Source organism: Sinohyriopsis cumingii, chromosome 4 (genome assembly GCF_028554795.1).
Source record: "Sinohyriopsis cumingii isolate HCF-2022 chromosome 4, ASM2855479v2, whole genome shotgun sequence".
NCBI lineage: Eukaryota > Metazoa > Mollusca > Bivalvia > Unionida > Unionidae > Sinohyriopsis > Sinohyriopsis cumingii.
Genome location: NC_142964.1, coordinates 128,745,186 through 128,767,606, shown reverse-complemented (window position 1 = coordinate 128,767,606; position 22,421 = coordinate 128,745,186). Strand labels below are relative to the sequence as shown.

Sequence of the window (22,421 nt, the reverse complement as noted above, 5' to 3'; positions counted from 1 at the left end):
GTGGTCATACTCCTAAGGCTTTGTGAGGTAGTGGTCATACTCCTAAGGCTTTGTGATTACATAAATATTCTAAGAAACATAATTTACTCAAAAATTTTTATTTTTCACCAGCACAGTCAACTTGTATCTAAATATCCAAAATCAAAATTATGGAACACAATACCAAAACAGGGAAGTAAAGAGATCAATTTTACCATGATTACTGTAAATTTTCTGTGAAATGCTATCAGTTTGGGACAACCCCATTTCCAGTCCTCTCTTAAGGACAACTCCATATTCAACTCTTGAACAATTTTATCAAATTTTGTAATTGTTAAGCAGTTCACTTATTTGTACAACATTTATGTCCTTCATTAGATTTTCCTTGCAATCAGTTTTTATTTACATCTCTTTGTTAAAAAAATTTTATTTTAAATACAGGAAGAGAGTGAAATGTACTCTGTTCACCTTTATGATTGTTTTTCTTATGCATATAATGAAGGGTCAAATTCATGTTCATTACAAATTCAGCATCATCAACAAAATCCATTGCAGAATAAGCAAAGATTGTAGCAATTCCACTGTTATCACAAGACAACTAAGGTCATATATACTGTATGCATTTGGCACCTTCTGTCTGTTCAGAAATTTCTGTGTACATTTCTGTTTTGGTTGGTATTGTTTGAGTCTATTGATGCAACTATTTATGATGCTCTAAATTAGGGTAATTATAAGGATAATTATATGATTATTATTGAGGTATTTATAAGTCTATATATATAAGATTAATTCTAAGTCTATTTATATGGCTGATTATAAGTCTATTTATTGATGTATCAATATTTATTCTATATCAGTGACTTAGAAGGGCTTTACGATTGGGATCACCTAATCTGCGACACTGAATTATGTATTAGACATTCTGTAAGCTAATTGGTCATATTTGATAATAAAGCAAGTCCAATTCAACATGGTATCACAGCAGGTTTATCATTGTTGTTAAAAATGTGAGGCAAAGTAACTTCATAGAGATGTGAGCAGCATAGAGTCAGATTCCTGTAGCAAAGATTTGTTCCCATTCCTGTAATGTAATGCAATTTCTATTTATCTCTAAAAAAGTTCATGTAGTAATTTCTGTTGAATATACATGTCCTTGTAAATAGCCGGAATCATTTATTTTGTAATGGTCTTCTGGAGTTGGGCATTAAACACATTTTCCATGAACATTATGTTTACTTCTTACATTGCTTATCCAATATTTGCATTTACTATTTATTTCTCAGACTTCATTTGAAAGAAAAAGAATTGAATTTTTTAATAATAAATCAACTGTTCTGTTACAAATTTGCATGGACAGGAAATAATTAAGATCTTTATGGATTGACTGTGTGTGAAATTACAGTAACTGTTAAATATAAAGAAGTAAACAATTATCTTTTTTTTTACCTTATTGAAATAATTATGCTTTGTATTGCAGATTGAAATGTCACAAGTGCAGTCCAAGAGCACTGCAAAGGAAGCACAGGACAAGGATAATCTCATAGCTACCATTGAGGCTGACCTGCATAATGCCACAAGGACCCTTACACACCTAGAGCTTGAGGTCAGCCAGCAGAAAAATAAGATCGAGCGCTTGAATAATGACGTCAAGAATCTGACCAACATCAACAGCACACTGGAAAAACGGCTTGAGACAGAAAAAAATACAGTAAGCACCTTATGCTTTAATTGAGTTGGAAAAATGATAAGGATCAATATTTCAGTACTATAGTCATAGTAGGGCAAAGTGTACATGGAAGGCAATAATATAGGCATCTTTTGATAGCCTTATAGAGCAAAGTCTTCATGGAAGACAATACTATAGGCATCTTTTATAGCCTTATAGAGCAAAGTCTTCACGGAAGGCAATACTACAGGCATCTTTTATAGCCTTGTAGGGCAAAGTGTACATGTAAGGCAATACTATAGTCATCTTTTATAGCCTTATAGAGCAGTCTTCATGGAAGGCAATACTATAGGCATCTTTTATAGCCTTATAGAGCAGTCTTCATGGAAGGCAATACTATAGGCATCTTTTATAGCCTTATAGGGCAAAATCTTCATGGAAGGCAATACTACAGGCATTTTTATAGCCTTATGGGGCAAAGTCTTCATGGAAGGCAATACTATAGATATCTTTTAAGCCTTGTAGGGCAACATGTTCATGGAAGGCAATAATATAGGCATCTTTTATAGCCTTATAGGGCAAAGTCTTCATGGAAGGCAATACTATAGGCATCTTTTATAGCTTTATAGAACAAAGTCTTACAGGAATATATAACTCTTGTGTTAATTGTACAAGAATATATAACTCTTGTGTCAGATGTACAGGAAGATGTAACTCTTATGCCAATTGCACAGTAATATATAACTCTTATATCAGTTGTACAGGAATATAACTCTTTTGTTCATTGTACAGGACTATATAATTCTTATGTCAGTTGTACAGGTATATAACTCGTTTGTCAGTTGAACATGAATTTATAACTCGTGTGTCAGTTGAACATGAATTTATAACTCGTGTGTCATTTGTACAAGAATATATAACTCTTGTGTCAGTTGTGCAGGAATGTATAACTCTTGTGTCGTTTGTACATGAATATATATAATAATTTTTGTGTTATTTGTACAGGAATATAACTCTTATGTCAGATGCATGGGAATATATAACTCTTGTGTCAATTATATGGGAATATAACTCTTGTGTGAATTGTACAGGAATATAATTATGGTGACAGTTGTACAGGAATGTATAACTCTTGTCTTGTGTGAATTGTACAGGAATATAATTATGGTGACAGTTGTACAGGAATGTATAACTCTTGTCTTGTGTGAATTGTAAGGAATATGTTGTGTGAATTGTACAGGAATATAATTCTCGTGACATTTGTACAGGAGTATAATTCTTGTGACAGTTGTACAGGAATATAATTCTTGTGACAGGTGTACAGGAATATAATTCTTATGACAGTTGTACAGGAATATAATTCTTGTGACAGTTGTACAGGAATATAATTTTTGTGACAGTTGTACAGTAATATAACCTCACAGATTAAGAACATGATATATAATAGTTTTTAATGATGAGTGAATGAATTATTGCAGTTGTATTAGATTGAACATAAATTGTATTTTGTCAGCTTTTATGATAAGAACATACATAGATAGGTGTTGTTTCTAAGCTATATACAATGCAATGTTCCTAAAGCTAGCAGAAGAGAAGGAGACATCAAGAAGATGGAAGGATGATTTGACTAACATGACTCACAAACTTGAGATGCTGCAACATGAACACCAGCTTACACAGGACAAGCTGGCAACAGAACAGCAAACTGTGGAAAAGCTAAGAGTGTGTACAACATCATTAATATATGTGTTGTCATTACGCCTTGGTTTCATTTCTAACCTATATATATATATATATATATATATATATATATATATATATATATATGGATGTGTAACTGTATGTCTTTGTTTAATCTGTAACCAAATTAAAGTCCACATTATAATGTTTATGAACCTTTTTGCCTTGATATTTCTCAGTATTATTCATTGTTGGGAAACTAAATATAAGAGGTACTTTAATCAAATTTCTCACTAATTATTGAAAAGACTTATTGGTGAATTTCTAGAGGGAAATTTAATATAGTATAAACAGACTTTTCAAATGAAATGCTTTTTCTTTGTCTCATTGTTTCTCAACTTCACTTGAATAATCCTTAAGATGAATGTGATGAGGAACACTGAAACCACTGCTGCAGTGATACAGAAACAATGTTAGTATTAAAACTGCTGTAATGATGCAGCAAAATCATTTGCATTAAAACTTTTTTTTACGAATTGTTACTATGATCTGGCTAAAATACATATGTAAAATTTGAACTCAGTAACAAATCAAGACTCTAAATCTATATTTTCTTTAGATTAGAGTTTAGTTCACATGTAAAATTTGTAGAAAACCAAATACATAGACATTTTAAAGTGGACTTTATTGATCAGCACCCACTAATGACTTATGTTCAGTCACCTTAATATTCACTGTCATGTCATATCCAGCCATCTTTTTTGAGAAATTATTGGTTTTATCAGCTTTGACTTAGAAGTTTTGTAGTTGGTAAAAGGTATTAAGGATTTTTTGCCTGCTGCTTGATTTGAAACAGTTTTCAGCATTAAACAATTTGGCAGTTATTTCAAAAGAATACTTCTATAAATTTGACAGTTATTCAAAAGAATACTTCTATAAATTTGACAGTTATTCAAAAGAATACTTCTATAAATTACAGAAATAAATCAGCTACAGCAGTATGAATGGATTTGTCAGATGACAGCAAATGAAGAATTATTGAAAGATGGTCTTATTCATTTTTTTGTTTTCTCCATACTTGTCCCTCAATCTAGACCAACACCAGATCCTTGATTTTAAATTGATAAATGACATTCTTACTGCATGGTTTGCAACACTTAAGATTTCCTCAAATTAAATGAATTCCTGAAATAATTTATCAAGAATAATAGATTTCTTTGTGTACAATTTTAAGCAGTGGTGTTTTTTTCTTCTCACTTTTCTGTTTCTGCCTCTGATGTTAATCACAATATTGCTTGTAGTATAATTCTCAAGACAGTGTAAATTCTCAGTTTGAGGAGAAATATAGTGAAACTGTGGCCTGATGGTAAGTTGTTATGTTTATGTTAGCAAGTAGTGAGGCATGGCTATCTGCTCTTTCATTAAAGTTATTGCCATTTTCATCTTGCAGCCCAATGCAACTATATGAAAATATCTTGCAAATGCAACTAGGCCTGCAGTTTATGATGAATTGCTGTGAAAGTTGGCACAGATTATAGTCATTTTCTCTATTGTTTTTATATCTGCATTGTTGTCTGTTTTGACAGGATTACTGTGAAAGTTTACATATTTTATTTATTATATCCAGTGATTTTTATTTATGTTGTTGTCCTTTCTGACAGGACTACTGTTGTTTTTACTGGATATACAGAATGACAGAATCAGGCTGATGCTAGTAGTTTTTGTTTTCAGTGGATTGCCTTGGAATTTGGTACATCTGTGATCATCATCTGAAGATGCACAATTGTCAACAAATTACTGTCCTCCCATATTTTGCTTTTAGAGTTATTGCCCTTTTAACTTGCAGCTGAATGTAATGCATGCTGTAATTTTGTGAATGCAACTTGTAAGAGTTTATGGATCACACCTTGTTATTGACCTAAAAATGCAGCTATTGATGAGAAAGGTACTGTGCGTCTATAAGAGTTATTGTCTATATTGACCTACAACTTTGATGTAAGAATTATTTCCCATTTTGACCTACAACTGGATGGAGTATATGAAATTCATGTGAATGAAATCATCACTTTTTTCTACTGTAGAATAGTAAATATATTTAGTTTGCATCACATAACTGTTGTCTTTCATTACATGATGTTACACTTTATTGGTGCATCACCAGTATGACTTGTTTATGTGATGTCATTAGGTAAATGATGTCATTATTTATTTTGTCTTTTCTTTCACTTTGATTTCAGTAGCCAGGTTATTGATAACATTTCCATGTTTTCCATGTTTTCAATTGAATTTTTGGATATAATACAAACATTATGAACTCATTCACATTATTAAATTTTTTTAATGTTTATTTGCGATGTAAAGCAAGCAGGACCATTCCCGAGCTCTCCTTCCCACTAATGACAGCCAACCATTCAACTGTAAGGGACCTTTATGGACCCACAGATTGAGGCCAAACTATCAGGGTTCCTTGAATCCATAAAAGCCTGGGGGAGGTGGCACCATCCCTTCCCCAGGAACAACTAGCAGGCTGCGGTGCAGTCAGAAAAAAGTGGCACATGCACAATTGTGCGATTGCTACTATAATTAAACTCAACAACAACAAAATGTTTATTTGCTTTTTATAATGCTATATCTTTACAAATGGAGTACCATTTTGTGTATAACCTACAGCTTGCACACAGGAATGGGAAAAGAAAAATCCTTCATTGTGAATATTTATATTCTACCCTCTAGCTCAGAATGTCTGTGTCTGTGTATGATACAAATGTATTACCCTCAAGATTCTATTAATCCCCATAACCTAACAAACTTGACCCAGATTTATAGAAATATGACATTTTTCCATTTGTTCAAAATAATTGTTTTGTTAATAGTGGTGTAGGGCTACTTATGTTGTGCAGTGTATTATTTTACTTAGGCCAACATAAAAAATATTGTTTCCAGTCGACTGACCATCCCTGTTTCACAGTGCAGACTCTAGCACTTTTCTCCACCATGCTAAAAAACAAATCACAAGAAGATCACACTAAATATATGTAAATTTAAGACCTGCCTGCCCTAATTTTATAATAAGTACAATAGGAAACAGACAGATTTGTTTCTTGGCCTTACATGTATGCAAAAAATGGTCATTGTCTGCAATATTGTATGTGATTCTTATTTTTGTTAATCATGCAGAACATGTAGCAATATGATATGGAAGCAAATACCATTTCAAACATATTTAAAAAGCTATATGGCTCAGTGTATTGTACTACCAGTAATTAGACTAGAGATAGTAACTTTCTTTATAGTATGCTGTGCTTTTTATTTTTGCTCAGAGCTTCACATTAATGTTGTGCCACATCACTGGAACATATCAGAATTGACTGTACAAAACAAGAATTTGCCTTAATAAGTTGCATTAATGGAATTCAAATTATGTTACTCCAGTAAAGCAGTGTTATCTGTCTTGAATTCTATGCTGTGTTATCAGTCCTGATTTCTATGCTGTATTATCATTGTTGATTTCTATGCCGTGTTATCAGTCTTGGTTTCTATGCTGTGTTATCATTGTTGATTTCTATGCAGTGTTATCAGTCTTGATTTCTATGCTGTGTTTGCAGTCCTGATTTCTATGCTGATTACAGTACTGATATAATGGGTGATACAATGGACTTACATTAATTCTTATTCATTTAAAATGGTGAAATTACTTCCAGTTGTTATGAAACATCAAGAAGGACAATTATGCCAAGTGAGAGATGTTACAACTATGTGGTCTTAAACAAAGTAATAGAAAAAAAGCAAAAACTAGTAAGTTTGGTGAATTCAACCAATAATTTATTTCCCTAGAATACAAAAGTGAAAACGTAAAAACAACTTATGATATTACAAATTAAATCCCAAATAATTATAGAATTTCTGACCCAAGTCCTAATGAATAACATTGTGAATAAACATCACTGGTATTGCAAGTAATTTCTAATGCTTAAGATGTTCCTGTAGCAGCATGCAGTGTCTAGTGTTCTGATGTACCAATAACCCAAATTGTAATGATATGCCAAGAGTCTTTTGTTGAATCACAGTAATATAATCCAAGGTTTCCTTGTTTGAATTCACTATAAGTCCCAGTTAATGTCTGTCCAAGAATATTATAGAGCATTTTTTATTTCCAGGGAATAAATAATTTGAATTACATTTCAGCCCAAATCAAACACTGAAGACATCAGATGATTCTGCCTGGAGATCTTTTAAGATGAATGAATAATTTCTAGATAAACAAGATTATATGAAAAAACTTAAGACAAAAGAAGAGCCAGGATGTAGGACAAATGTTCATTTCCAGTACAATCCAGGCAATAATTAGACAAGGTCTGTTACTAAAATTATAATACAGACTGTGGTAAACATCAGGTAGACCCAGCATTTCATTTGGAATTTCAAATGTTCTGGACACGTATTGAGATAAACATGTTTAGAAAATCAAATCAATGTGTCTGGTCAGGTAGAAAATGAACTTGATTTTGGACAAAGTTAGCTATGAAATACAATTTTATATAACATTTAGCATATAATGAATAAAAAAACAAAAAAAAATTAAGCATACATAATAATGAGGCTTTCATTTGGAAATGTGTGTAACTTCCAGAACCAGAGTCAGTCCTATCATGAAGACTGTGAGCGACTTAAGGAGGAGGTTACAGCTCATAAGAGCCATGTAGACATACTGCGTGGACAAGTTCTCCTGGGGAAAGATGATCTTGAGAAATTGAAGCAAGAAAAAGAGTCTCTAAGACATGGTTGGTGATGTTCATCTAGTTATATATTTAGTATCTTGAAGTCTGAATTTACAAAGTTATCAATGTACTTAGTATATATTTTATGAGGATCCGATATTTAGTATTTTGAAGTCTGATGTCATGTTCATAGAATTTACAAAGTTATCAATGTACTTAGCACTATATTTTATGAGGATTCAGTATTTAGTATTTTGAAGTCTGATGTCATGTTCATAGAATTTACAAAGTTATGAATGTACTTAGCACTATATTTTATGAGGATTTGATATTTAGTATTTTGAAGTCTGATGTCATGTTCATAGAATTTACAAAGTTATGAATGTACTTAGCACTATATTTTATGAGGATTTGATATTTTCTTTACCTCAGACAAGTTTCCACCAAGCAGATTGTTTCTTTGTGTTGAGTAAATTACTATTTTAGAGATAAATGGTATAATATATGAATAAACCTTCATTGTGTGTGTGTGTGTGTGTGTGTGATATGGATTTTTAATGTAGCTTTAACAATTTGAATAATCAGTAGAACAAAGAACATATACCCTGATCTGCCAGTGTATTATGCAACTGCAGATCAGTGTCTGTATGGTTTGCAGTTGAGCTTGACTTGTAACTGAATATAAACTGTAATTTAATTTTGCTATCATTGCAGACTGTTGTTCCTAAATTTGCCCATCCCATGTTTGAAGTGATTTTGGACAGAAAATCTATAGCTATGATTATCATTTTTTGACCAATTATTATTCAGTGAATTATTTTCAGTCATTTGCTGAGCGAGATTATGAAACAGACAGATAGGAAATTAAATATAGTGAATTAGCCTTTCATATTATGTACACAATAACATGGGGGGTATTTTTTTTATAGGGATGTGGTAATTATGGGAGATATTTTAAAATGTTATGCCTAAATGTAAAGGTTTGAAATTCACATTGTCAAATTTGTTCACCAAGTCTTTGATAATTAGCAAAATACAAAAACAAAAAGGCCACATGGTCATTTATTGACTGACTAACCGTAAATATTAAAAAGATAATAATCAAGAAGCCTAATAATGAACATGAATCACATTGACTTTGCAATAGGTGTATGTACAGGATATTTGACACCTGACATAAGAACAAGAGCGCTTGACGACATTATTAGCTGAATTTAGTAAAGAGATATTATAATTTTCATTTAGAATATGAGGTCCTGTGTAGACAACTAAATGACAAAGAAAATGAACTCCGGTTGCATCGAGAGGAGTCATTACACCAACTGGACACGCTCCAGAGAGAACTGCATGAGGAGAAGAAAACTCTGGAAAATAACCAAACACTTGTACAGAAAGAGCTTGAGTTTACCAGGTATGTAGCTGTGTCAATTAGTCATACTGTATAGGATTTGCCAGGTATGTAGCTGTGTCAATTAGTCATACTGTATAGGACAAAAAGCTACATTATATCTTATTAAAAAGCCTTAAATAGATGATAATAAGGTTTAAAATTGCCAAGTGATTTTTATGCGTCCACCAAAGGGTAGAAAATATCATATTATGATGTCCATCTGTCCATCGGTCTTATTGTTTAGATTCTGCATAATAACATTTCCTCAAAATCATGGATACTGACCAAATGTTCTGAATGGCTTGCCTGTTTATCTTAGTGTCAAATGGTCAAAGTCTTTGTAATTTAAATTAAGAAAAATGCTTTCTGCAGAGTGATTTAATTCTATGCTATTCATCATGTCCAAAATTGGAGGCTTGCTTGTACATGGGATTTCAAAGACATTTATTGATTTTGGGGTCAAAGATCAAAACCATTGTCACTCTGAAATGGTTTCTCTATGATAATTTTAGTTCTACACCATGTGCCTCAATGAAACATTTTGGATAGTTTGCATTGCAGGTAAGAAAAATACCTTTAGATTTCCGTGCTTGATTTGAGTTTTGAAGGGTCAAATATTAAGGTCACTGTAACTCAAAGAAGAAAACAGTTTTTGAAATCTGATTTTAGACCACATACCCTGATAGGATGAAAGGTCATGGTAATGAGAAACATGATGTCTACTCATGAACTGATAGTTTTAGACCATTTGGGTGAAAATAAGTGTGCACTTTGGGTGAAAATAAGTGTGCACTTTGGGTGTAAAAGAAAGACATCTGTTGGTTTTAGGGATGAAAGAGTAAAGATCAGATGTCAATGTCACTGAGAATGTAAGACAAAAAATGATTTTTACATGATAACATTAGTGTTACATCACAAACCTGGACTAAACATTCTGGATGGCTTGCACTTGCTGGACAAAAAAGGTCTTTTGATTTTGGGGTCAAAGGTCAATATCATTGTGACTGTATGAATAAACATGGTTTCTGGAGAGAAAAGATAGAGTAGGCACATGATTTTCTGGCTAAAGTACTCATGTATTATGACTCTGGTATTAAACAATGTAACAGAAAAGAAGGTGTTGATGTACATGTAGTCTTGAATGTGCTAATGTACCATTGGCCTGAAGTGTGATGATGTGCTAACAGTCTTCCAATTAATTACAGTAATATAATCCAAGATGTCCTTGTCTGATTTCACTATAATTCCAAATTAATGTTTCTGTCCAAAGATATTATTGAGCACTTTGTAATTCCAGAGAATAATAATTTGATAAAATAATTCCATCCAAACCAAAACCTATTTAGAACAATACCATCATTCTGCTTCCAATGTTATCACAAGAATGAATAATTGTTCAAGTAAGCAAGATTATATAAAAAACTAAGACACATAAGCAGAGTCAGGATATATGTCCAAAGTTAATTTCTAGAAACTTGTAAGTCATAAAAAGATAAAATCTGATACTAAAATTATAATAAAAACACACACACACACTCCAAGAGAAATATTAACCATATATTATTTGTTTACAAAATAAAAGCATCACTGTCCCTAGTCAAGGACACAATAAACTTCATTTTGGGCAAGGTCAAGGCCAAGGTACAATTATACATAATTTTTAATCATGAAGGAAAAACTAACAAGTACAAATTAAAGATACATAACATATGTTAAATACTCAATCAGCTACTATTTTATGGACTCCATGGTCTTAAGCTATGTAACAGAAAAGAAGTCAAACCAACAAGTTTAGTAAAATCAACAATTTATTTCTCTATAATACAAAATGAAAATCAAAAGACAGTATTTTCAGTTAAATCCCAGATAATCCTAAATGTCCTATCACAAGTCCAAAAATATAGAATGTTGTCAAAGAATTCCTTTAATCTTGAATGTCTTGATTTTTCACAATGATACAATCATAGATATCTTTCATTGAGTCTTCATAAGCACTTTGTAATTCCAGTGAATAATTTAAATAAATAATTCCTCTCAAATTATATCTGAACACAACTAAAAATGAACCCACAGACTGATCTTAACATAGGAATGACAACATTAATTACAAAACCTCTATTTACACACAAACTGTCAGCTGATCTATGATGCAACAGAATGCTTTGTAAACTGACCATTTCTGATTGAAAAAATTGCTTACTTGTAAACAAGGTCAGATCCTTATGCTATTGTCTTAATCATTGTGCTTTTTTCACCAAATTGTTTTACACTTGCCAATGTATGGATTATGCTTCTTTTATACATTAAAAAAAGGTTGTGTTTATATTTTTATAATCATCTCTTTCATTCCACTCATATTAGTATGATACTCTTTTTAAAAAGGTGACAGCTGCATAAGAGTAGTGTTTAAAAAAAAAACAGACAGGTCTCTTCACTTTAAACTTTGCCTCACAGATTACTTATAAATTTAATGAACTAGCTTGTAAAGTAACTCACAATGTGACTTATAGATGTGATGTAATGGAAAATGTTAAATTTAATGAACTAGCTAGTAAAGTAACTTACAGTGTGACTTATAGATGTGATATAATGGAAAATGTTACAGCAGATGGATCTTTTCAAACTTAAAAGCATGTCAGATCAGAGAAAGGAAAAATCAACACTACAAACTATAAACCATTCAGATTGATCTCATGATCATGCTCATTGCAGAATTCAAGTTCATGATCATTCAGTGAAATGTACACATGTAGACTAGTTAAAGTGAATGAATATTTTTCATATGTACTGTAATTCTGACATGTGATATATATATATATATATATATATATATATATATATATATATATATATATATATATATATATATGTTACACTTAGTAGGCCCAAATTATATTTTTTTCCCACTTATATTAGCAATAATTATTCTTATATCTTGGGGTTGGAATGTTTGTAAACATTTTAAAAACATGACAATTGTCCAGTAAGCCTCAATCCCACAATAAAAATTCAGTATGTGTAACAACAGTTAGCAACTTTTTCTCATACTCTTTGTTGTCGTTATTGTCTAATATTAAATAACACTGATTAGTTCATTTTACTCTTCCCTGTGTTCAAGGTCAGAACTTGAGAGTCTAAAAGAGAAGGTTCATCACAAAGAGTTACAACTCCAGTCCTTTGTCAGGACTCTTCAGGAACTGGAGGTAGTCACAAGGTCAGTTGAATACACAGACATATTGCGACTAAATATCTTGTTTCTATGTTTTCTTCTCATTGTTTCATGTATTTATTGATAATGTGATACCTGTATGAGCAGATTATGTGTTGTATTTTGTATCAGATGATCTGTTATCATACCATGAAACAGTGGATTATGTGTCACAGCATGTACCAGCAGATTATGTGTTGTATTATGTATCAGATGATCTGTTATCATACCATGAAACAGTGGATTATGTGTCACAGCATGTACCAGCAGATCATGTTTTGTATCATGTAACAATATATCAGACCCCAAACTGAGATTTTCTATTATCTTAAAGATAATACTGATATTTAATGCAGAGGTAGAGAAAGTGGAAAAGTTTTGTAATTGGCTTGCATTTGAGATAAGAAAGACACCTATACATTCTGTGGTCAAATGTGAAAGGTTAAGGTCATAATGAGACACACATATATATATATATTTTGTGGTCAAATGTGAAAGGTTAAGGTCATAATGAGACACACACATATATATATATATATATATATATATATATATATATATATATATATATATATATATATATATATATATATATATATATATATTGTGGTCAAATGTGAAAGGTTAAGGTCATAATGAGACACACATATATATATATATATTTTGTGGTCAAATGTGAAAGGTTAAGGTCATAATGAGACACACACATATATATATATATTTTGTGGTCAAATGTGAAAGGTTAAGGTCATAATGAGACACACATATATATATATATATATATATATATATATATATATATATATATATATATATATATATATATATATATATATATATATTTTGTGGTCAAATGTGAAAGGTTAAGGTCATAATGAGACACATATATATATATTTTGTGGTCAAATGTGAAAGGTTAAGGTCATAATGAGACACACATATATATATATATATACATTCTGTGGTCAAATGTGAAAGGTTAAGGTCATAATGAGACACACACACACACACACACATATATATATATATATATATATATATATATATATATATATATATATATATATATATATATATATATATATATTCTGTGGTCAAATGTGAAAGGTTAAGGTCATAATGAGACACACACATATATATATATATATATATTTTGTGGTCAAATGTGAAAGGTTAAGGTCATAATGAGACACACATATATATATATATATATTCTGTGGTCAAATGTGAAAGGTTAAGGTCATAATGAGACACACACATATATATATATATATTTTGTGGTCAAATGTGAAAGGTTAAGGTCATAATGATCAGATGAAGATAAATGGTTTCTGCATGACATCTTGAGTTCTTTATTATCTACTTTCACCAAACTTTGGTGATAGCCTGAATTTGAGAGAATTGTTAAAGCTACATTAAAATCAAAATCACACACAAACACACACTCACAAACACACACTCACAAACACACACTCACAAACACACACTCACAAACACACACTCATGTTGTTGAAGACTTGCATTTGAGAGAAGACCTCTATTTATTTGGGTGTCTAAAGGTCAAAAGTCAATGTTGCAGGGACTGAAAGATGGAAAGCGGTTTCGATAAACCTGTTTTGATTCCATAATATATGCCTTAACAAGGCTTTGTAGACAACACATGAGATGACGAAAATACCAACTAATTTAGGGGCCTCAAAATCAGAGGTCAAGGAAGATGATATTAATTTTGGATTTAAAAGGTAAAGTTTCCAACCAGTGATGGAGAGTTTTTGTTTTAGAAAAGTATAATAATTTATGCCACATAAAGCATGTATAATTTGCCATTTACAGTAGTCTTGTTCAATTATGCCATGGCGGTAGGTGAAACATAGCATTCTGTGCAATTCTTGTTTCAGGGAAAAACGAGAGTTGGAGGCTAATGTCCAGAGGTTGGAGGGTGTGGTAAGAGACAACAAAGTCATTCTAGATGGCCAGAGGAAGGAAATTATGGTTCATATGGAGGCTAATTCCAAACATCAGGTATACACAGACAGACAAATACACATACAAATACACATGCCAGCCTCATGAAGGTAAAATATCATGACTTACATTTGGGCTTGTACAAAACAAAAAATAAACACACAAATGGGCAGAGACATACAGTACAAGAAGTTCATGTACAGAGACTAATGAATGGTTCCTGTTTGTGGAATGAAGGAGAGAGATTATTGCTCACAATGTTAATTATGCAGAATAACAGATACACAGCTACATGAAAACAGTCAGACATGTGCACATACACTGTTGTGGGTGCAGTTTTAAAGACTGATGCAATTAAGAGATATCACTGCTCACAAGGTCCCACAAGCATAGCCTGTAATTACAGACATACTGACTCAGTTCATGAGAATTTGACTCAGATAATAAAGTTGTTTCTCAGGGACATAGGATGTATACATTGATGTCTATGCCATACAGTAGGATCACAACCTCACATATACAGAACAAATAATACAGGAGCAACAGTGATCTGTCAGAGGGGCAATAGAAAAAAATCCCAGCTCAGAGTGAAGTTCATACAAAAGAAAAGAGAGAGAGAGAGAGAAAAATACATGTGGACACATTGGTTCAGGTATAGAGATCAGAGCTCTAAATAGTTTCAGTTGACTACTTGTCCTGCTAGGCAATTGGCTTGTAAGTTTTACTACGCTGCATCAGTTTTACTCATCCCACACTGTACATAATACAGAATGGTACGATTTACTTGGATGTACATCTTGTAAACCTTTCAGTTTTTCTCATCCTACACTGTACATAATACAGAATGATACTTTGTACTTGGATAGGCATCTTGTAAACCTTTCAGTTTTTTTCATCCTTCACTGTACATAATACAGAAATGTACTTTCTGCTTGGATGGGCATCTTGTAAACCTTTCAATTTTACTCATCCTACACTGTACATAATACAGAATGGTACTTTCTACTTGGATGGGCATCTTGTAAACCTTTCAGTTTTACTCATCCCACACTGTACATAATACAGAATGGTACTTTCTACTTGGTTGGGCATCTTGTAAACCTTTCAGTTTTTCTCATCCTACACTGTACATAATACAGAATGGTACTTTTTACTTGGATGAGCATCTTGAAAACCTTTCGTGTTCATCATTAGCCACCACTTGTTAACACAAGCAGATGAGTGGAATTTTGTAGCCCTAGTCATTTGTGAAAGAGGTTGTATCATTATTATCCAGTACATGACATTTTTGAACCCAGGAGATGCTAGCAAAGGCAGAAGTGACAAACCAGAAGTTATATGGAGAGCTGCGGGTCCTTCAAGAAAACTCACAGCATCAGATACATGAGCTACAGATCACCATCAAGGAACTGCAGTCACAGCATGAAGCAGAGAGATCAGCACTTTCTGAGAGTCTCAGTCAGGTTGGTATAGAAATGTAAAAAGCTTGTTATGACTGATTCACAAGTAATTTATCAATGTTATTAATGGAGCATGTGATGTCACACCTTGGGAGTAATTTTAATTTTATTGGTGTATCAGTGATCATAGTCACAGATTTAATTTTATTGGTGTATCAGTGATCACACTGTCACAGATTTAATTTTATTATATACCATAGATCACACCCTCACAGATTTAATTTTATTGGTGTATCAGTGATCACACTGTCACAGATTTAATTTTATTATATACCATAGATCACACCCTCACAGATTTAATTTTATTGTTGTTTAAATGATCACACTGTCACAGATTTAATTTTATTTGTGTATCGTAGATTAAACTGTGATAAATTTAATTTTATTGGTGTATCAAAGATCACACTGTCACATATTTTTAATTTTATTGGTGTATTATAGATGGTACTGTCACAGATTTTATTTTATTGGTGTATTATAGATTACACTGTCACAAATTTAATTTTATTGATGTATTATAGACTACACTGTCACAAATTTAATTTTATTGGTGACACCTTACCAGAGCTGATAAATGTGTTCTTTGTTCCAAGCTAGTAGAATGAATGAGTTTTGATATGGTGTGTGTATATGTCTAGGTCTCAGATGAGTTCTTCCAACAATGTGTTTTTATATTTATTACATACCCCTGTATTATGTTCTTCAAACAGATTTTGTTTTGTAGTGTGATCGGAAGTCAAAACATCTGGGGATTGATACGAGTTTTATTTGGTGCATCGGAGAATATAATTGCATGCATATCATTGAAAACACCTGAACAGTTTATTCAGATTGCAGTTCGGAAATATAGATTGAAGAACTAAATATATCAAATGCCAGATAAACCGTGTTAGATTAAATGTCTGTGTAATCAAAATGCATTATTAGTATGCGTTGTTAATCATGAAAGCTGAATCATCACATGTGAGCCACTGATGTTGCATACTCATGAAATATGATACAGCTTTCAAGATCCGTGTAATATTTTACAGTTTTATACCTTTAAAGAATCAATATTTACTAGTGTCACATAGCTAGATGCGAGATCCCTGTGGTAATTATATTTTATGTCTGTCCATCAGACTTTTAGCCCATCAGGTCATGAGGCCATTGGTCCATCAGTCCATCCTGCCGTTTGACCCTGCATACTTTTTGTAGCTACCATTACTCTGCAACTCATTATTAGATTATGTTTTTAGTTCAACTTTCTATTACACATAGATATATGCCTTTTAAAGGTTTCAGCTTTTCAGACCTAATATTGATGGAGTTATTATTTAATCAATTTGAAATGCAACAGGTCCTTGTAATCGGCAAAGTATTTGACATATTCTGAAGCAGTTTGTTGTGTAAATTGTCTCATAAACCTGGATGTACCTTTGATGGGTTTTGTCTTCTAAATTCTATGTTGGTTAGAGTTATGGCCCTTTACATTTAGCATCATATCTTCACAAAGGATGTTGCTCGTTACTGACATTACTTTATATCTTACAAGTAAGATGTTGCTAGTTACTTGCATAACTCAAAAACCTCTCAGCACATTCTGGTGTCATTTGTAGTGTACATTGTCTCACAGACCTAGATGTGCCTTTTGAAGTCTTTTTCTCATCAGCTCCATTTTAGTAGAATTATATCCCTCGACAATTAACTTAATATCTTCAAATGGAAAGTTACTAGTAACTGACAGTTCAAAAAACCATTCCACATGTTCTGATGCAATTTGGTATAAACAGTGTATCATTGATCTACATGTGACTTTTATGAATTTAGACTTTTTCACTCCATTTTGACAGAGTTATCATCTGTGTGGATGAATCGCATATCTTTACATAAGATGATTCTGTTTGCTCATGAACCATTCCAAATATCACAAACAATTTAATAGGAAAAGTGACTCTGACTTAGATTTGTGTTTTATGGGTTTTATCTTGTCTTATCCATGTTTGACATAGGTGTGGTTATTGTGAGTCAACTTTTTATCTTTACATGGGATATAGCTTGTAATCAAAATAGTTCCAGCACCGTTTAACATATTATGATGCAGTCTGTGGTGAGCATTGTTTCACAGATCTGGATGTGCCTTGTATGAATTACGATTTTTGGCTTTATAGTTTGTTTCATTGCAGGGCTCAGTGTGACCAGTTACAAATATCTGGTTTGAATCCATTATTGGGGTTTCTAAGATGATGTTTGTCAGTCTAGGAGCTTAAACAATTTCAGTATTATATTCCTAAAGCACACAGACAATACCTAGACACATGCATTTTATCCCTTAGCACACACGGCAATGTCTAGGTACATAGATTGTATCCTTTAGCACACAAGCAATGTCTAGGTACATATATTTTATCTCTGCACACAGGCAATATCTAGGTACATATATTTTATCCCTTAGCACACAGGCAATGTCTAGGTACATAGATTTTATCTCTCAGCACACAGGCAATGTCTAGGTACATAGATTGTATCCTTTAGCACACAAGCAATGTCTAAGTACATAGATTTTATCCCTTAGCACACAGGCAATGTCTAGGTACATATATTGTATCCTTTAGCACACAGGCAATGTCTAGGTACATATATTTTATCCCTTAGCACACAGGCAATGTCTAAGTACATAGATTTTATCCCTTAGCACACAGGCAATGTCTAAGTACATAGATTTTATCTCTCAGCACACAGGCAATGTCTAGGTACATAGATTGTATCCTTTAGCACACAAGCAATGTCTAAGTACATAGATTTTATCCCTTCGCACACAAGCAATGTCTAGGTACATATATTTTATCCCTTAGCACACAGGCAATATCTAGGTACATATATTTTATCCCTTAGCACACAGGCAATGTATAGGTACATAGATTGTATCTCTCTACACACAGGCAATGTCTAGGTACATAGATTGTATCCTTTAGCACACAAGCAATGTCTAGGTACATAGATTGTATCCTTTAGCACACAAGCAATGTCTAGGTACATAGATTGTATCCCTTAGCACACAGGCAATGTCTAGGTACATAGATTGTATCCCTTAGCACACAGGCAATGTCTAGGTACATAGATTGTATCCCTTAGCACACAGGCAATGTCTAGGTACATAGATTTTATCCCTTAGCACACAGGCAATGTCTAGATACATAGATTTTATCTCTCTGCACACAGGCAGTGTATAGGTACATAGATTGTATCCCTTAGCACACAAGCAATGTCTAGATACATCAGTTTTATCCCTTAGCACACAGGCAATGTCTAGATAAATAGATTTTGTTCCAAGCCATGAGAAAAATGAGTTTGATATGGTATACGATTATATTCTGACAAGAATGGCTTTGACATAGTCATGTGCCTCATCAAACTAGCTATTTCACATATGTACTTCTTATATTTATTACATACTCCCTTTTTACACTTTCTATATATATATTTTTAAGTGTAATAAAATTTCATAGGTAGAGATTGATAAAAGTTCTCTTCATTTAACCTAAAATATATGTGTAAACACCAATGACACCTACTGTAGCTTTGTTCCATCATTGAGATGCATATGATGTTTAAATTATTTCAGTATAATATATTTTCATAAAATTTAAAAGCATTAACAAATCAGATACATCTACTTTAAATGCCAATAGATCCAGCTTATGTTCTATACAATATGTTTAATGTTTAATACAGAAATATGGTGGGAACATGAATATAAACACCATATTAAAGATGAAAATCAGATGGGTGTGTGCTTAATAAGTGTTTTTTTGTGTTTTTTTCTCAAGTCACACTCACAGTTGCAGGCATCCCAGTCACACCTAGCATTAGCAGCCGATGCAAGGGACAAGCTTCAGGGAAGGGTACGCATTCTGGAGAGAGATCTGGAGGAGATCAAGTCTAAACTTTCAGATGAAAGTACTGGCAGACACCTCACAGAACATTCAGTTGGCTCTCTGCGACTCCAGCTGGAGGACACCAGAAACCAAAAGGTATAGAGTATTAGCATAAAGGAATAGTAAAGACTTCAAGAATAACTACAGAATAATACATTTTTGCATAGTAGTTATGTCATCTGTGCCTAAAATCAATGAACTCACAAAAGAGCGAGTTCTTTGATCATTGACATGAAGGAATTATTTAAGATTTTCACCATACTAACACATATCATACATCACATGATCAGTTATTGACTTCTGATTGGCTGACTACTGAGTTTTATTTTTTTTAAATGGTATGCACTTCCCTTTGATGATGCTATACTTATAGCAATTATAGCTGTTCCAGCAGGTTCTTTTGCAGCACACTGACTTCATCTGATATACTCTATCCAGTTACAATTACATTTAGACATGCATTAAGACATCATGTTTTGCCATTGATATGAATGATCCCTTGATGCTGTGATGGTTTAGACATGCATTAAAACATCATGTTTTGCCATTGATATGAATGAACCATTGATGCTATGATGGTTTAGACATGCATTAAGACATGTTTTGCATTGATATGAATGATCCCTTGATGCTATGATGATTTAGACATGCATTAAGATGTCATGTTTTGCCATTGATATGAATGAACCATTGATGCTATGATGGTTTAGACATGCATTGAGACATCATGTTTTGCATTAATATGAATGATCCATTGATGCTATGATGGTTTAGACATGCATTAAGACATCATGTTTTGCCATTGATATGAATGAACCATTGATGCTATGATGGTTTAGACATGCATTAAGACATGTTTTGCATTGATATGAATGATCCCTTGATGCTATGATGATTTAGACATGCATTAAGATGTGATGTTTTGCCACTGATATGAATGAACCATTGATGCTATGATGGTTTAGACATGCATTAAGACATCATGTTTTGCATTAATATGAATGATCCATTGATGCTATGATGGTTTAGACATGCATTAAGACATCATGTTTTGCCATTGATATGAATGAACCATTGATGCTATGATGGTTTAGACATGCATTAAGACATCATGTTTTGCATTGATATGAATCATCCCTTGATGCTATGATAGTTTAGACATGCATTGAGACATCATGTTTTGCCATTGATATGAATGATTCATTGATGCTATGATGGTTTAGACATGCATTAAAACATCATGTTTTGCCATTGATATGAATGAACCATTGATGATATGATGGTTTAGACAAGCATTAAGACATCATGTTTTGCATTGATATGAAATGAACCATTGATGCTATGATGGTTTAGACATGCATTAAGACATCATGTTTTGCCATTGATATGAATGAACCATTGATGCTATGATGGTTTAGACATGCATTAAGACATGTTTTGCATTGATATGAATGATCCCTTGATGCTATGATGATTTAGACATGCATTAAGATGTCATGTTTTGCCATTGATATGAATGAACCATTGATGCTATGATGGTTTAGACATGCATTAAGACATCATGTTTTGCATTAATATGAATGATCCATTGATGCTATGATGGTTTAGACATGCATTAAGACATCATGTTTTGCCATTGATATGAATGAACCATTGATGCTTTGATGGTTTAGACATGCATTAAGACATCATGTTTTGCATTGATATGAATCATCCCTTGATGCTATGATGGTTTAGACATGCATTGAGACATCATGTTTTGCCATTGATATGAATGATCCCTTGATGCTATGATGGTTTAGACATGCATTAAAACATCATGTTTTGCCATTGATATGAATGAACCATTGATGCTATGATGGTTTAGACATACATTAAGACATGTTTTGCCATTGATATGAATGATTCATTGATGCTGTGATGGTTTAGACATGCATTAAGACATGTTTTACATTGATATGAATGATTCATTGATGCTATGATGGTTTAGACATGCATTAAAACATAATGTTTTGCCATTGATATGAATGATTCATTGATGCTATGATGATTTAGACATGCATTAAGACATCATGTTTTGCCATTGATATGGATGAACCATTGATGCTATGATGGTTTAGACATGCATTAAGACATCATATTTTGCCATTGATATGAATGAACCATTGATGCTATGATGGTTTAGACATGCATTAAGACATCATGTTTTGCATTGATATGAATGATCCATCGATGCTATGATGGTTTAGACATGCATTAAGACATCATGTTTTGCCATTGATATGAATGAACCATTGATGCTTTGATGGTTTAGACATGCATTAAGACATGTTTTGCATTGATATGAATGATCCCTTGATGCTATGATGATTTAGACATGCTTTAAGACATCATGTTTTGCATTGATATGAATGATCCATTGATGCTATGATGGTTTA

General features: G+C 32.6%; 1 protein-coding gene across 2 annotated transcripts in view; it reads left to right on the top strand.

Annotated features, from left to right (window-relative positions):
- The window catches only part of LOC149802084 (uncharacterized), a 165,678-nt gene that overhangs the window by 103,329 nt on the left and 39,928 nt on the right, over positions 1-22,421 (top strand). Inside the window, exons 23-30 of one of the 2 annotated variants that reach the window (XM_089956483.1) lie at positions 1,457-1,687; positions 3,227-3,367; positions 7,956-8,106; positions 9,289-9,454; positions 12,552-12,647; positions 14,540-14,663; positions 15,905-16,069; positions 19,876-20,079. In XM_089956483.1, coding sequence (XP_089812609.1) covers positions 1,457-1,687; positions 3,227-3,367; positions 7,956-8,106; positions 9,289-9,454; positions 12,552-12,647; positions 14,540-14,663; positions 15,905-16,069; positions 19,876-20,079 — 1,278 coding nt within the window. The remainder of the gene's footprint in view (positions 1-1,456; positions 1,688-3,226; positions 3,368-7,955; positions 8,107-9,288; positions 9,455-12,551; positions 12,648-14,539; positions 14,664-15,904; positions 16,070-19,875; positions 20,080-22,421) is intronic. The other variant, XM_089956484.1, reaches the window with a different exon arrangement.